Raw genomic sequence first — 17,872 nt, 5'->3', positions numbered from 1 at the left:
AACCATTGTTTTTTACAATACTCAACCGGTTTTGGGTAGTACGTGCCGTATTCATCCTCAAATTTCTTCAAGTTACATTCGTAAATTTCCTCGGTCATCGACCAAACGATTTTGTCCCATGCTTTCATGAACATTTTCCAAATAATTCCATCCTCCTTCCACTTTTCTTCAAATAACCTATCCTCTTCCTTACGTTCTTCCACGGTTAATTTACTAATGCGCTCATCCTCTTCCTTTGACCTCTTGGTACCCTTCCTTGGTCTTTTAGCTTGAAAATGATGATGGCAATTGGTTTTGAGATTGCATTGAATGTTCCACGTACATTGCAAGTTTTTGGCTTCCGGAAACACTACCGCTATTGCATGCATTAAGGCTTGATCGTTATCCGTTACAATAACCCTTGGAAAATTATCACCGTTATAAATGGACCTCAACGTCTCCAACATCCAAATGAAACTCACATTGTTCTCATGATCCATTAAACCCCATGCAATCGTAAACGTGTTTTTGTCCGAAGTATGGCAAGCAATGTTCAACAACGGCATGGTATACTTGTTTGTCTTATAAGTAGCATCTATCAACAAAATTTGATGAAAGCGTTGAGCCAATTGGATCGTTTCGGGATGTGCCAAGAAAATACGAACCACTATACCATCCTTTTCTTCCCTTCTCAAGGTGTAGCCGTGTAACTCCGCTAACCACTCCGATTGTTGCATGACTGTTCTACCATCCCATTCAGTCCTTTTGATCGTAGCTAGGGCCGACTTAATTGTAGACAAAGAAGACAAGTTGCCGGGGTCGTCCGCCTTTATTTTACTTAAGATCGCACTCGCTTTTTGGATCCGCATAGACCTCACCGTCTGCATTTGATGTGGTTTTAACTTGGAAACCATTACATGTCCAATTAAATCCAACAGATCATCATGGTTGTGACAACCGTTACCAACTTTATACATTTTATACTCTTTACCTTTAATACCATCGGGCTTATAGAAGACAATCTTAAATGGGCATCCTATCTTCTTGGTATTGCTTCAGTATTTCCTATTCGTCTTCCGTACGTACTTACTATTCTTTCCCTCGTGACTCTTTCGCGTCCCACCTCGCTCACAAATCATTTCAAATCGAGTGTCACTAACATGATTATTTTGAACTACCACGCACATGTTATCTTTTGCCTTGTTCATAAGCCATTCCTTTGCCTCCTTCTTACTTCCAAATGTCTAAACGTGCATAAAATAAAACAAATCTAATAAGCATAACCATTTAACATATAAATTTTGAAGAAAAAAAGTAGTAATGAGTATACCAAATCGTTTGCATAGTATAGGGAAGTGTCGGGCCTCAAATAGAAATCATCAACAAACTCTTCAACGGCCTGCATATGAAAGCAACAAATTATTATACAATAATCGGAGGTTATTAAATAAGTCAAACTGCCGAATATACTATATTCGGAATCCTATCGGTTACCCAAAACACCCGATTTATGCAAATGAATGTACACAGTTTACTGAGTGCAAAAAATGATCTGATCGGAAGCTAAAATATATAGTAAAACAGCCGAATATAAATAACCGGGAGATAACTTTAATCGATAAACATCCGATTTTCAAGTTTTCGGAAATTTTATTTTGAGGCCACTGTTATATTCGGCAGTCAAATAATGTTAAACTATTACCGATTGTAAAGGATAAAAATATTAAGTTTTGAAATTTTTTGAGGAATTCGTTTTTGGGGCCATTCGGGGGTAAATAACTCTACATAACTACCGAATGTAGATTTTTTTGGAAAACCAGTTTGGGGTTTTTTCTCATATTCAGCAGTAAACTACTATCTTGGAACTACCGAATATACATATTTGGTACTCAGTGTGTTATATTCGTAAGTTTATTCGAGAAATTATCTACCGAATCTGGGTAGTTCATGGCATTCAATGCATGCAATAATCGGTTTTTCTTGTTTACAAAAGCACACAAACGCATGCAAATCGAGTATTTGAGTTTCTTAACACAATACATGTGTTTTACATGCATCGTTAGCTTCAATATCAGGAGATTCTCCATTTTCTTCCATGAAAGGGTCGTCTAGGTTTTCCTCTCCACAAAAGTTTGGATCATTCAACATATACCCCAAATCGTCTTCTCTAAACGGTCGTGAACCCTCAACATTTTGTTCTTCGCCATGATTCTCATCTTCTTCTTCATATCCATCCATTTTTGTAGTGATAAATGGGTTTTCCCTTTTTCCCTTCACCTTCTTCTCTATAACTCTAACAACTCAAGAATGAAAAAGAAATGGAAAAAATGAAACAAAAATCATTCTAATACTGCACCGACTACAATCGGAAGTCTGGGCAATATTTTGGCTTCCGATTGCAATCAGAGGATAAAAATGTTATCATATCCTCCGAATATATAAGGGTAATTTTGCCATTACGAATTACGCGAGATAAGGGCTGGCTACATTTTCCCTTTGGGTGACCTTTTTTGTTTTATTGTTGGCCCCTAAATCCTTTTGAGTGGCCCCTAAAAACGCGAGGATTTTTTGGTCCTCTTTTATATTCTTGGTGTATGAAAATTTTTCAATAAACTTTCATTAACTATAAATTTTGCAAGCGATACGTGAAAATCTGATTGATACCATCAGATTTCAACCAAAGATTGTGAAGTAACACATGAGAGGGTGTTCTGTGATCATTCTATTTTAAAATCCTACATGAAGGATGTGCCCATCAAATCCTCATACGGGTATCAGTAGGCATAAGTTGGTCAAGCAATGGTTCTTGATATTCTAATGCATTTTTTTTCATCGAATATAATTCAAAACCAATCACATCCTCTTGGAGTCTTAGGATCTAGAGGTGCGAAAGTATGGATCTTAAAAACGGATTCCCTTCAGATTTCCTGTTAGAAAAACTTTTGCTTATTGTCAGATTCCTAGACAATAATGATATATAAATCTAATGAGAAGGCTTCTAATGATCCACACCATAAACAATATACCAAAAACCAAAATAGTTATTTCTAGGAAATGTATTTTTTTCTGACATTTCCCTAAAAAAGAAAGCAAAAAAATAAAATCTCTAAGATATGCCTGCACCGTATGAAGAGATGTAATTTCAAGGTTCATATAATATAAAGAAAAAGAATATTAATCAAGAATCCTCAATCCATTTGATACCAACATGTACATGACATAGTCCAAATAAGAGGCTGAAACTCTCCAGCAGAAGCAGCAATACAGTTAAAAAAATATTTAAAAATTCTAAGGGAAATAACAATGAAACCGGGGCTTTCTTCGTTAATTATTTTCACTCCATGAAAATCTTCTTGATTTTGGCCGATGAAGTCAAAGTTAAATTGGACAACATAAAAAAAAAAGATTAAATGATATGGGTATTAGAAAACCTAATATAAGAGTGAAAATGAATAGAGAACAATCATATTTGAATATCTTTAAACTTCAAACGAAGAAACAAAATCCTTATCACAAAATACGACATTAATAAATAAAAACAAAAAGAAATCAAATTGCATATATGACCAAAAAATTTAGGCATGAGGCACCGCCATTCTTTTATATGCTAAAAATGTAGATTTTGATTATGAAAGAGATTAAGTTAAAAGGGAATTTAATTTTGAATAAAAGAAATGGTTTCACATTAAATGGGAAAATTAACTCCCAAATAAATGACATTAAGAGGGTGGAGAGGAAATTCAAAAACTTATTAAATATGTGGCACAATCTAGATCACTATTTGGATGCTAAAAATGTAAATTGAAAATCTTAAATTTGGGGCTCAATTTCAACGCTTCTTTACATGATAAAAATGTAGATTGAAAAACTTAAATCTACACTGTCCTTTATCTGTCCCAAATATAGATAACCGTCAATATGGAAAAACACCGTTGTCCTTTATAATATAGATATTAATTATGACTATTGTTTAGTTAATATATTTAGGAAAAATTAGGCGCAGGCCCAAAAAAGATAATATTTTCATTGTCAGGCCATAATTAATTTTTAGTTCCGTGACGCCCATAATTATATGAAATTATTAAAAATGTTTGCATGACGGATTATACATCCGCATGATGGGTTATGCATCGGGGGTATAATTGACAACACAACTTGGATATAACATATATAAAAATCCGCGACTTGGAATTTTACAAATTTTATATCGTTGAAAATCTTTTTAAGAGAGCTACATAACGAGTACAAATAAGAATATCAAATTTTTGTTTTTCACGAAAAAATCGGAGGTGATCATCATTTTAGGCAAAATTTTCGAAAACTTGATACATAACCATTATGCAGCCACCAAAAAAGATGCATAACACATTCTGCAGACGCATAATGAATTATGCAACCATTTTCTCAACTGCATAACGAATTATGCAACCATTTTCTCGACTGCATAACAAAGTTATGCATCTATAACAAGTTATGTAACCATTATTTTGGTTGATTTTAGTGCGCACGTAAAAAAATTGATGCATAATGCAGTATGCACTCATATTTACGGATGCATATCAGGTTGTGCATCCATTTTCTCGATGCATAAAAGATTGTGCAACAATTTTCTCGATGCATAATGCATTATGCAGTCATATTTTCGGATGCATAACAAGTTATGCATCCATTTTCACGACTGCATAACATGTTATGTAGATATTATTGTACGTGCATGACAAGTTATGCAACCTTATTTTTTGTTGGTTTCAATGCTAAGAAAAAATTAATTGCATAACGTGTTATGTAACCGTTTTCTGGACTGCATAACTTGTTATGCAACAAATTTTGTAGATGCATAACAGGTTATGCAACCGTTTTCATAGCTGCATAACATATTATTCAATCATTATGACCAAACACCAACACCAATATGGCCAATCATTAACAACTCGATATCATTGAACAACCCTATTTATAACGGAGAGTGCTTCCTCGAGTCGAACTAGGGAGAAGTGTGTCAGGTAAAAAATACAATACAATACAACACTGGGTTTAGTCATGGTTACAATACAATCTTAATTGTAAAGATATTAACAGACAAGATCAATTTCAAAAGAGTTAATTCAAGCTTGCCAATGTCTTAAAGAATTTTCTCTGATAAAAGTCTGAAACCAGTATTGCAAGGCAGTTAACATGATGATGGAAACAGTTATGAGCTTAAATAAGAAATATGTCAACTAATTGCAATTATTTACCTGATTAATGTGGCTTTGGGAGAGCCTAACTATTTTAGTGGACCAAGGTAAAGAAAGTCATATTGATTTGACCTATTGGTCTTTACCATCCATCTCCACATATTTGGTTCAACTCGCTATTTTTGTGGCTCAAGGCCTCAAGCCTATACCTTGCTTGTAAGGCCATCACTGAGAGCAAGCACTGTGGAGGTGGTGTGTCTCGTTTGAATGAAAACCAGATTCTTAATACTTGCTTGGCTAAATTTTTTCCTACTGAATATCAGTGGCTCGTACATCATTCTTACTTGGGAATGCATCAGTGGCCTCTCTGCTTAAACTACAGATTCAGACCAGGAAAGAAACGACTTCTAGTAACATTAGTGGCTTCTACAACATTCTTACTAAGGGGTTACATTTCTTCCAGAGATTTTCCTCTCGGTCTTAGAGCAAGGGCTATGAAGTGAGTGCTGTCATTGGATTTGAAAGAGTTTGATCAAAATAGATCAAATTAGATGTTACCATGGGATGAGAGCTCTCACCCATACACCCAAAATCACTCATATACTCAGTCAGATGAATGAGTGTGCGAAAGTCTTCACTAAGAGGCTAAACTTCTGCCGCTCCAAGAAAACTCACGAGAAACGGCTGATTTTGTGCCATTTAAAGAGGTTTACGAGTTTTTTATTTGATTTAAATTCTTTTACGCGGACCCCACTAGAGTTTTATAACAAAAAAATACATGGGAGGCAGAATTTCAGCCGTTTGGGCAGAATCCTCCCCAAACGGCTGAAATTCTGCCTCTTAGTCTATAAATTTGCTCTCCCATGGTCAAGAAGTCACTCTTTCAGCTAGTCTCTTACTCGTTTTGGCAGTGAATGAGTGTTAAAAACACTCGTTCCATAGCCCTTGCTCTAATGGGCAACTTAGTCTTTTACCATAAACCTTATTTCCTTTCGGGCGCGAAATTACTCAATAATTAGTGGAGATAAACCCTAGAGAGACAGATATCCCACTTCCTCTCTCTTCTGTGAACGGGAAGAAGACCCTCTTTCGATTTCCGTTACAAAAAATTTCTGTTCGATCGAAAGATTCTTAATGGTCTGTATGTTTTAGGGTTTAAAAACGGTAATCTAATAACTTTTCGTTTTCGATTACTGAAAAGGGAAACTATAAAATTTCATTTTCTACAGTTTTTTTTTTCTTCAATTGAAGTGAAGGGGAGAAAGCAGTCTCTGCATCAAGGTATGTTCTCTTCCCACCTCCTATCTCTGTTAATTTCTGTTACATGACTGTCTTTCATCTTTGCGATTTGATTTTTTCCAAAAATGGGTTTCTGTGTTTATTTATATATCTGAATGAAAAGTAGTATTTGTTAATTAAGATATGATGGAATGTGGTATGAAATTACTGTGATTGTATAGAGCATTTAGGTTTGTTAAACAGTGTTATGGTTTATAGTCAGGGGTTTCAAAGTTAGTATTTTAGCAAATATTTTAAACAAGTTTTGGTGATTTTCTATAAAGTTTTGCCTGCTTTATGCGTATAGATACTTGTTATGCATACTCCTTTTGCTTAAGTTTGCCCAAATTTTCATGGGGAATTTGCAAAACAATTGAGTGATACTGGTATGATAGGGTCTAGTATTAGCTATGAAGCATTTGTAGAATACACATCTGTGGATAGTTTATCAGCTCAAGTTAAGGCTGCTTTTGAGAGGGTTCTAAACTTTACAGTACACCTAATCAATGCAAAAGTGCAGTCACCGGATGTCAATACACCACACCCTCCACAGACCCTATAACAGTAACCAGCCTGTAATGGTTCTTGCAGTCATTCAAACATTTTTAGAAAAGCCTAACACTTTCTGTAGAATGTATGTTATGACATATTCTTTTGCATTTGCCATCGAAAACTGGGTTATCTGTTGTAGCCTACTCATCTGTCTCCATGTGGGTTTCACAGTTAGCTTAGTTTTCTTTTCCTTTTGTGCAGTTTTTGGATGAAAATATCTTTGAGCTTCTTATGTGTATTTGAGAATTTCTCATCTAGATCAAATAGATTGGGATTCTCTGTTTTTCTTTTCCTTCAAAATGTGGTAGGAGAAAATAATTATGACGCAACAGTCTGAGGCTGATTCATTTTCTTTAGGTGTCTATGTTACTTAAATTTGTATACTGCTGTTTTCTTATCTTGTGTTAATATAAAAGGAAGCTGCATTTATCGACCATGGACCCCCCTCTTTTACGAACTACCCTTGCTGATTCCCCAATTACCACAATATAAAAGTACAATATTACTTAAGTACTCAATGTTTGCAGTTTAGTCAAGTCTGTTTGGCTTCCTGCAATGTTCAATTATCTAACTTCAGAACTATAACCTCAAGCATTTTTGGCTTATCTACAAATGCAACCATGGGTACATAGTCCAAATGATGATCATATATATAGCTGGGTTTAGTCTCTTTTATTGAATCTTCAGATTCCAGTCTCTTGTATAAAGAACTCTGTATCTTTCTTTTCATGTCTAGATTAGCGTAGATTAGGTTGGGATGAGGTAGATACATCCATGTATGTAGATAAACTTATAAAGCAATCCCTAATGGATAATACTATGGCTTACAGCAATCTGAGAAGTGAAAAATCTTATCAAGGGATGTGAATATCAACTTACATTTCCACAGATGCTTCAAATGGCATTCATTCAAGAATTGCAGCAATAAGGTGCAACAAAGTCTCCAATCTTGGTCGAAGCCCTAGAATAAGGAGCAACTTCGACATCCAGAATTGGAGGGTACATAAATTGAAGGAAGCAAGAAGCGGCAACATAAGATTCACACAGAACATAGGAAACTTAGTCATAGACATGCTGTATTTTCAATTATTAAAATTGGAAAAGATCTATTCCATGTATATAGTTTTACTGTGCATAGAATATTAGAGTTGGAAATGAAATCTTTGATGAGTAGGAAAAAGAAACAAGTACTGGTGGATTAGAAACAGATAAGTGCATTGTAATATGGGTAGATTTCAGTAGAAAGCAAATTTTGGTTGCCTGGTTGGTCGATGTTGTGCATTTTGTTTAGAACTCCCCTTTCTATATAGAGCTGTATATATACACAATGGGGATATGACTCAATAATTGCGTTTTTAGGTGTTTTTGCTTCTTTTTCTCCTTTTCATCGTCATTGATGTTCCATTTCGTAGTAAATAATACATGGATTTTTGATTTGGACACCTGAGTTGTTAACTCTTTGGTGCATCGCAGTGACTGCGTTTTTAAAATTTTTAAGAGAACATCTTTTTTGTGTATTGTTAAGAAACTATTCAACTAAGGAGATGTTGTACAGGTTTTGGAACAGAACTGCAAGCGCATCGCTTGTGCATCTTTGCTGTTATGATCATTAGCTCTTCAATGTTGCATGAAGCTAGTCTTCGCTGGTTATAGTAATTTAACTGAATATGTAGTTAGAGTAACTATAAGTACCTGTAGAGAATAGTCTCCCAAAATTCTCGCGTCACTGCATTGTTAAACCATGCATTCTGTTAAAGTAGTATACTTTAGAAAGTGCAGGCGGTCCACCGTCAGACCATTTCGATTGCTTAATATCTGTCAAATTTCTGTTTACGGTCTATTCCCATTTATTTTTTTCTTGTTCTGTGGTGGGGAGCTACTTATGGTTGTTCTTAAGACTCAGAATTTTCAGTTTGCGCCTGGGAAGATTTTCTGATATGGAATGAACCCCTAGTGGTACTAGTAGCCGTGCTAGTTTTGATGTTATTATTAGAACAGAATAAGCACAATTTGGTGGCATCATTACCATTAACATAATATTCAGATCTACTGCTTATTTTCTTCTCCATCTCATTACTGCTATTGTAGTCTTCCAACTCCGACAAGATTGTTATGTACTTTCTTCAGCTTATTCTCATCTACTGCTTATTTTCTTTCACCGTTATCGTAGTAGCAAAAATGCCAGAGAATTCTGCACAAAATTTAAACCAAGCAGGCTGTTGAGCTCTTTTTTTTTTCTCATTTGTTATCTTTTCGTTTACACTGATTAATGGTCGAAGTTCATGTGGATAAGCCTTGAAGTCTAATCTTTTTTTTTTGGTCCATCTTTAGGCTTGAAGATGATGACATAGTATGTGATTGGATGCTAAGGTTTCACGACAGCGATTGTTGGCTTATATGGTTAGGCAATTCATAAAGTTACCACCCGTAAGTTCATTATTGTATCAATGCAGACCCAAAGTTTGACCTCTCAGTTTCCTACAATATCAGCAAAACCAGTACTCCAAAAAATCAAAGATACTTCCTATGTAAGTTTCATTAGATCCCCAAAATTTGTCCATCTAAAAACTCATTATCATTCTAAATGTGTCTCCCAAAGGGTTAGAGTTCAAAAGAAATTGGTGTGTAGAAACAGTGTTGGAAAGGATGTTGTTTGTCTTCTTGAAGAAGATTCCTTAGTTGAGGTTAAAAGAAAAAAGTTAGCTGTTTTTGTCTCTGGCGGAGGATCGAACTTTAGGGCAATTCATGATGCAGCTGTTCAAGGATCAGTGTATGGAGATATTGTGGTTCTGGTTACCAATAAACATGGTATCTCCCTCCCTCCCTCCTTCATGTTCAATATTTCTTCTAACTTTAGCTTATTTGTACATTGCACTTTTGCAACTCAGTTATGTTTGTTTTTTAGAATTTTGTTAATGATTACCCTTAGAAATTCGTCTGACATTATAAACACTGAGAGATTGAATTATGGAGATATTTTTAATTTTTTTTGACTGTTTTATAATTGTTAATCTAATGAGTAGATTGTGGAGGTGCTGAATATGCAAGAAAGAATAACATCCCAGTTATTTTGTTCCCCCAAACCTCAAAAGTACCTGACAGACTATCATCTTCTGACCTTGTAACTGCTCTGAGGTGATGTTCTTCTTGAATAACTGCTATTATTTGTTTTCTTTGTTTGGGTTTTGTTGAAAGAAAGGATGCCAGATTGCCAGATGATTGGTTGGATTGAAATTTTAATAGATAGGCTGGCCTACCTATTCATCTGAGTGCCTGAACGAATCACAAGCCAAGGAAATTCTGAATGTAAACTTTAATACTATATGGGAAGCAAAAATTCCTATCAGGTACACTAGTATAAGTGTATAGCGTTGATGCTTAATCATCTTGTGTAATTATACAGAGGAACTCCAGCTGATGAATTTCGGCCAAACCCAGTGCAATTATTTGCCCATTTTTAAGATTTCAAGTTCCAAATCTCTTCTGCTTCTTATGTTATTTGGGATTGCCAAGTACATGCCAAAATTTCGAGATAGGCCCAAACTCCGGGTGTTTGTCAACAATTTAATTTTTATTTAAAAAAATCTAAAGAGAAATATACTTTGAATGAGCTTTTATAATCTTTCTGATAGGCTTAGTGTGTACTAGAATATTTATAAATGGACATCCATTCTTACTTAAACAACAGATCATTTAGCATCCAATTGAATGGTTGTTCTATTTTTAAACAGGGGACTTGAGGTTGACTTTGTCCTTTTGGCCGGATATTTGAAGCTCATACCAGTTGAGTTGATTAGAGCCTATGACAGATCTATATTGAACATCCATCCATCGCTTCTTCCAGCATTCGGGGGCAAAGGCTACTATGGTATGAAAGTGCATAAAGCTGTTATCGCTTCTGGAGCCAGGTAAAATTAAATTTGTAGTTCCTTTGTCCATTTTTTTCTTTTCAATATGTTCCCATTTGATTATCTGGTGACATTGCTTTAGAGTACAAAACCCCTGGCCAATCTATTGCAGTTCAAAGCATCTGCACTATCTGTTAAACTACTCTTCTGTTTGAGAGTTATGAAATTTGATGCAACAAATAATATTATAGAATACTGGTTTTTATTGACTAGTGATATTTTTATCAAGTTTCTGTCATGTTCTTTACTTGGCTACCTTTATGCCCAGAAAAGAAATTGGTTATATGTGTTTTTTCCTTCTTCAGGTATTCAGGTCCTACTGTTCACTATGTTGACGAACATTTTGATACTGGTCGTATCCTTGCTCAAAGAGTTGTACCTGTTTTAGCAAATGACACGGCAGAGGAATTGGCTGCACGGGTTCTCTGTGAGGTATTCTCATACATTCTTAACCATCTAATATTTGTGTCTAGTATTTTGCATTCTAATCAACAATTTGAAACAAGATATTGTTAAATGATTATGATATCCGGTTATCCACGAAATTTCACTTTTGAACATACTTAATACAGGAACATCAATTGTATGTGGAGGTTACAAAGGCACTATGTGAAGATAGGATAATTTGGAGAGAAGACGGCGTTCCACTGATTCAAAACAGAGAAAATCCAAAAGAATACAGCTAGGAAACCCTTGCACCAGCAAATTCTGAGGCAGTGTTGCCCGAAGAAGCAGGCCTAGCATTCTTTAGTTTCTGTTGTTTTTTTCTTGTCTCGGGTGCATGTAATTGTCCCAAAAGGTGGGATGATTTTGATTGTTTTTAGAGGAGCATGTTTGGTAACAACTTCACTAAGTAGCAATTTTGTCTTGAAATAAAAATTAGATTTAATTTGTTCATTTAAGAATGGGTAATGAACAGAACCTAATGCGGTGGAAAGCAGTCTAACTATTGTTTTGTTATATGGATTCCTTGACCCTTTTTTTTTTCTTCGAGATGATAAGACGGACGTTCGTTACAAAGATAAAGAAATGTTTGTGACGTTTTCGCGGGGGGCTTTAGATGTGGCACTCATTAGATGTCCGAATTCTGAAGTAGTAGTGGTAGAGAACTAGAGAAGTGTGGGAATCCAAGTTTCGAGCCTAAAAATGAGGGTCAAACAAGAAGAGTAGTAGACTCCGTTCACTTGCAGTTTAAGGAAGTTTTCTGCATCTCTAGATTTCCCTTTTACTGTCAAATAGACAAATGGTTCCACACTCTAGTTTTGGCTGAGAATGTCAGAATTTTCATTTCTGCAGTGTCTTTATAGCTCAACATGTTTAGTATCTCGACACTCTAGTCCCTCGTACTCTCCTCGATTAGGAGGTTTAACATGTTTAGTTAGACTTTAGAATTTTAGATGTCAACTTATTGAAATTGAGGAGAATCAAGGTAGCTTCTAGGATAGCCTCCATTGGAAAACGATCTTAGAGCAACTAGTTTGATCACTTGGCTACTATGGTATTATAATGGTACGAATTGATGAAGATCACATGTGCCATGTTATGACTTGTCTCTAAGCACACAAATCAACATAAAATACATCTTAAGCAGTTATAATCAAATCAGAACCTTTTCTTTCTAATTGAATCTAGTCAAATGATTAGTTAAACAAATTATAGCTAGATTCTTGCATTTCTAAATGTTTGGAGTAATTATTGACTGTAAGAGCTACCACATCTATTCTTTCAAGTGACCAACTACTATAGGTTACTAAAGATTGAGGATGGATTTCAATTTTGAACCATGTTGTGGGAAGATTCATCAAATATACTATGTGTTATTAGGATTTCTTCATCTACTATTAATGAATTCCAGTTTACTGTTTTTATTGAAAACAATAATAATATTTCTACTAGCTACAACTGTGGTTTTTGTGAGTCACCGACAGAGCTCACTGTGATGTTTGATTTTAGCATGATAATAGTCTAACTTAGGTAACCTATCCGTTGGTGTTTGCTTAATTTGTTTTACTATTAATATTAGGATAAACAAACATTCAAAAATCAAATTAGAAGATTGCAACACAAATAAAATGAAATGAAATTTGCTTGTATCAACATATTAGGCCTGTTTAACGCCATGTACAAATGTGACTGTAGGCAGATTATATACTATTAAACATGGCAATATGTCATCAAGGTCTAGTTTAACTGTATGTAGTCCCTACAAATGACAAAACAGATTACACACTGAATGATTTGAAAATGTCACCAAAACTCTGTACAGATAGTATAAGACATATACTTGAATTAATTAATTAACCCATCACAATTGTTAATTAGATTGTAGTTAGCTAGCTTAGATACCCACGAAAATTCAACGATAACGCGTTTAACGATGCCACGATCATACATTTACACCTGATAATCAATGGGAAATATTATACTAGTGAGAGGAGATCTAGGGGCACACATAGGGTGAGCGTCTAACAGTTTTAAATTAGCTTAGCTGTTTTTGTCAACAGAAAGAGCAAAATGATACACGATACACCAATTACATGTTTCTAGTCTGCATCAAAATCAGGTTTAAACGGTCTCCATTCCGAGACCCTTGTAATTCCATAAGGGGATAGATATGTTTTTTTTTTTTTTACTTTGTTCATATGACTGTTTCTAGTGCTGCAATAGCCTTCCATTTCTAGTCATCCAACTGTTTCTAGTGCTGGAATAGCCTCCCGTCCGTGGCTAGAGGCTGGCGGCACTTCCTGATTTTGTACCTGCACAAACCTATGAATCTATTAATTCTGTTTTTATTAGCTAAAAACTTCAAACGAATAGTAGGAAAATTGGAAAGAAAAAAAAAGTATAGTTAGTAAAAAAAGTTCACACGGTTGCTTCAGAAGAAAGTCAATAGGTTTAAAGCCTTTAAAGAAGTACACGTGAGGAAGAAGCTGGCATTTACATTTGCTAGAGAGCCTAGCTAGCAGCAGCAGAAGAAGAGATTCTCTCTTTTCTTTAATTAATTCCTCTTTCTCTCTCTCTACATTGATCATCATCCTCATCATCTATTCAACTGCTTTCTTTTCAGTCCATCTTTTGATCTTCTCTGCAAAATTCAGCCCCTCCCTTTAGGATCATCGTACCTTAATTTCAATTGCAACAACAAATATACGAACTCATATAATTCCTTCCTTTTCATCCAACCATATATATTCTCCTTCAATCCTTCCCTTTTGGCCCACTTTTTTCTCACATATCTTGCCTTTTAAGCACTCTTTATTATCTCTCTCTTTTAATCTATATCCATCTCCTATATTTTCTTCCATCCTCTCTTTGTCTCTCTCCCTCACATCTCACTCTCTCTGCAAACCCATCACCATAGGCAAAGAGCATGCTTGGATGTCCAGAGAAAGGTACTTACATATATGATCAGACAAAACACTTCTGTTTCAAATTTTATTTCCTAAAACCCTGATAGTATATTATGTTTGTTTAAAGTTTTGAATCTAAATTTTCAAATCCATCTATATCTATATATTTTGAGCTTGCATTTATTTTACTTGTAGGGAGATATTTGAGCATGAGGTAGGAAAGAAAATAAAGAGAGAAGCAGATGCGGCTTCTATATCAGATCGAATGGGAAGGAGACCCTTATTAGGCCCTCCTGGTACCCTAAACACCATCACACCATGTGCTGCGTGTAAGCTTCTTAGAAGAAGATGTGCACAGGAATGCCCTTTCTCTCCTTATTTCTCACCTCATGAACCTCAGAAATTTGCTTCTGTTCACAAAGTTTTTGGTGCTAGCAATGTCTCCAAGATGTTAATGGTAATTATACATACACTAATACACACAAGAGAGTTTTTCCTTTGTAAGATATTATTAAGTATGAAATGATTAACCTAATTAACCGTAGCAACGTGTTTTATGTTTCTTTTCCGTAGGAGGTGCCAGAGAATCAGAGAGCAGATGCAGCAAATAGTCTTGTTTACGAAGCAAATGTTAGACTAAGGGATCCGGTGTATGGTTGCATGGGTGCAATTTCAGCTTTGCAGCAACAAGTTCAGTCTTTACAATCAGAACTTAATGTAGTAAGGGCTGAGATAATCAAGTATAGATACAGAGAAGTTAGTAGTACTCTTTCTCATAATATCAATAATCACAATTCACATCATGCTTTAATTTCGCCATCCGGTGTTATATCCGTATCTCCACCACCACCACCATCTTCATCTGTCTCCGTAACAAACCATGACGTACCTCCTCCTCCACCACCACCTCCACCTTCTACACATCCCGATGCTTCTTCTTCGTCCATGTATACGACCCCTCCTTCTAGCGCAACTGATTATAGCTCAATTTCTAATGAAAATGTCTCATATTTTGGCTAAAAGTTTGTTAAGCTAAAAATATTACTCGAAACCTTATACATTTTCCTTATCATCTCTATGTTTACGAGTCATTTGGAATAAAGCAAGAGCCTATAGATATATATAGGATCATATTCGGCGCTTTGTTATTTCATTTCTCCCTCCCACCTGAATTTTGTTATTATGATTCTTGATTGAAAAATTTGAGTTCATACTTTTACCAAAATATTTATTGTTCATGTTTTTTCTTTCGTAATTCACGCTTTAGTTAAAAATTCTATCTTGTAGTTCTCTCTAAGAGTAGGTGAAATTTAAGTTTTCTTTTCATTCCAAGCAACCAAATGAAACAAAATACAACTCTCTTATCTTTCTCTCAGACGTACACTTATCTTTGTGATCGGTCGCTCAAGTGATGAGTTTTGAATTGAAGTTGTGAAAATTAACACCCAGCGATTCTTACCACAACATTGTGTAGACATGGGAAGTTGGGAACAGTTTAGGATTGTGTACTAGAACAAGCAAAGGAAGTCTGTGGGTGAAGAAGTAGAGAAAATTAGGCAGTCTTAAATTGCACGTGTGGGTGAGTTCCATAAATAGTTGACTATACATGTATCACAGTCAATCTAGAGTTAAAGAAGAGTGTTAATTAATTGTTGCTGACATGCTTGTCTGTGCCTGATCTCTCTGAATTCTGAAAAAGTATGAAGTTTCAACATCTTGCATGTCTCCTAAACAAGAGGAAAGAAGAACATAATCTGAATGAGCATTAAAGATGTTGGAGACAAAAGGTATAATAGTTGCTTTGGTTTAATGCATGTACCCTTTTCTGCAGACTTCTCAAACTTTGGTGCAACTGGTGAATGAAAGTCTCTTAATCTCATTGTAATCTTCTCTTTTGTTAAGTTTATGCCACGGATACCATTACTTGTGGCTCTGGTAATTGGGAAGATTAGAGTACTGTAACTACTGTTAATGATCAATCTTGTCAACAATGTTCTTAGCTAGACAAATATAGTATGCTTATCAAGAAAGATAGAAAAAGATGCGTGTTGACAGTCCTTGACGGATATCAACAAGTAATTAATCCCACCAACAAATAGCATTTACCTAAATGGGGCTAACCATCTCGATAGTTAGGTATACGAATGCATCTCATGTTACATATGCCAGCAAGTTATTCATCTGGCCTGCGCCATAGCAAGATTCATATTTTCCTCAAGGAAGCGGGTGTCTTCCATTGGCGTGTAAAAATGAATGTGAGTAGGAGGGGTCAATTGCAAAACCTTGATTCCAGTTATCACTTGTAACTGTATGCAACAAACTTCCGTGGAACTAAGTTGTGGAGTATGTGGCGCGATGTAAACCACATATATATGGCTAGGATAGTCCCATATGAAATAAGAGGAAGTACATGTGGTGTCTAATAAGTTTGGGCATCTCCTTACATAGCACCGATGCCTTTTAGATTAAAATCCCACACGTGCTCCAACAGGTGGTTAAGTGAGGACAATATCGGTGCTATGTGGTCGGGCCCAGAAATAGGGTCTGGCGGTCCGTGAAGATCCTAACAACTGGTATCAGAGCCTATGGTTAGGGCTACTATCCGAACGGAGAAGTGGTTATGGATGTCAACCGGTACGACGCAGGTGGAGTCAGACTCAAGGTGGAGCAGGCAACGCCCAAGGTAGAGTTGGCGCTCAAGGTGGAGTTAATGTCGCACCCCATTAACTCAGGTGGAGCAGGGTTCTATAGTGGGGCAAGGTTGTGCTCAAGGTGGAGTTAGTGCTAGCCTTCCCATTAACTCAAGGTGGAGTAGGATTCCAAGGCGCGTAGTGACAATAATCATGTTCGATGAGTAGCATATACGGACGGTGATCATATGGTGGAGTATGATTGGATTGGTGAGGTGGTTTAGTCTCATCAAGGTGGATATTGTTGGAGTATGTGGCGCGATGTAAACCACATATGTATGGCTAGGATAGTCCCACATGGAATAAGAGGAAGTACATGTGGTGCCTAATAAGCTTGGGCATCTCCTTATATAGCACCGAGGACTTTTAGATTAAAATCCCACACCTTCTCCAACAGGTGGTTAAGTGGGGACAATACCGGTACTATGTGGTCGGGCCCAGAAGTAGGGTCTGGCGGTCCGTGAAGATCCTAACAATTGTTGGGGTTTTAAGTCTGGTAACGGTCGACTACTTGCATCGGGTGCTCTATCAAACATACACAAGAAAATTACAAATATAGATATGGCAAAGTAAACAAGCATAAAACGAGTAAACAATAAAAGCATACCACGACACGAGATTTGTAGTGGCTCGGCAATGCGCCTACGTCCACTTGAGATGATAATCCTTTTCACTATAATGAAAATCTCCGAAGAACAAATACAAGAACACTTTGTGTGTGAGCCACCTATGTCTCTCTAGCATTACAACTAGAACACAACCTTGACTCAACCCCTATCTTGTATCTAGCATTGAAGCCCCATTGATGTGATCACATACAACACTTGAAGAACACTCCTCTTGTTGTAACCTTACGCTAGATACAAGAATCACTCATCATGATAGCCTCACCTTTCTCTCTTGACCTTCACCAACGATGTATCTTAATCGCTCAAGAA

At 36.0% G+C, this 17,872-nt stretch overlaps 2 protein-coding genes across 2 annotated transcripts; both read left to right on the top strand.

Annotated features, from left to right (window-relative positions):
• Positions 1-6,188: 6,188 nt before the first annotated feature.
• Positions 6,189-11,854, top strand: LOC113320482 (phosphoribosylglycinamide formyltransferase, chloroplastic-like). Its single transcript, XM_026568390.1, has 6 exons — positions 6,189-6,437; positions 9,318-9,794; positions 10,010-10,121; positions 10,718-10,894; positions 11,200-11,326; positions 11,467-11,854. Exons 2-6 carry the CDS (start codon positions 9,434-9,436, stop codon positions 11,578-11,580), a joined length of 891 nt encoding a protein of 296 aa, XP_026424175.1. The 5' UTR covers positions 6,189-6,437; positions 9,318-9,433; the 3' UTR covers positions 11,581-11,854.
• Positions 11,855-13,841: 1,987 nt separating this feature from the next.
• Positions 13,842-15,461, top strand: LOC113321047 (LOB domain-containing protein 15-like). The gene is made up of 3 exons (XM_026568927.1): positions 13,842-14,286; positions 14,440-14,701; positions 14,818-15,461. Exons 1-3 carry the CDS (start codon positions 14,273-14,275, stop codon positions 15,262-15,264), a joined length of 723 nt encoding a protein of 240 aa, XP_026424712.1. The 5' UTR covers positions 13,842-14,272; the 3' UTR covers positions 15,265-15,461.
• The last annotated feature ends 2,411 nt before the right edge of the window (positions 15,462-17,872 follow it).

This window comes from Papaver somniferum, chromosome 11 (assembly GCF_003573695.1).
Source record: "Papaver somniferum cultivar HN1 chromosome 11, ASM357369v1, whole genome shotgun sequence".
NCBI lineage: Eukaryota > Viridiplantae > Streptophyta > Magnoliopsida > Ranunculales > Papaveraceae > Papaver > Papaver somniferum.
This window is presented reverse-complemented; position numbering and strand designations above follow the sequence as displayed.

Bases quoted from the DNA above. Each gene is read 5' to 3' on its own strand.
- LOC113320482 (XM_026568390.1), top strand. From the start codon at position 9,434: ATGCAGACCCAAAGTTTGACCTCTCAGTTTCCTACAATATCAGCAAAA. The intron at 10,122-10,717 runs GTGATGTTCTTC...ATTTTTAAACAG, and splicing joins GACCTTGTAACTGCTCTGAG to GGGACTTGAGGTTGACTTTG. The intron at 10,895-11,199 runs GTAAAATTAAAT...TTCCTTCTTCAG, and splicing joins GTTATCGCTTCTGGAGCCAG to GTATTCAGGTCCTACTGTTC.
- LOC113321047 (XM_026568927.1), top strand. The intron at 14,702-14,817 runs GTAATTATACAT...TCTTTTCCGTAG, and splicing joins ATGTCTCCAAGATGTTAATG to GAGGTGCCAGAGAATCAGAG.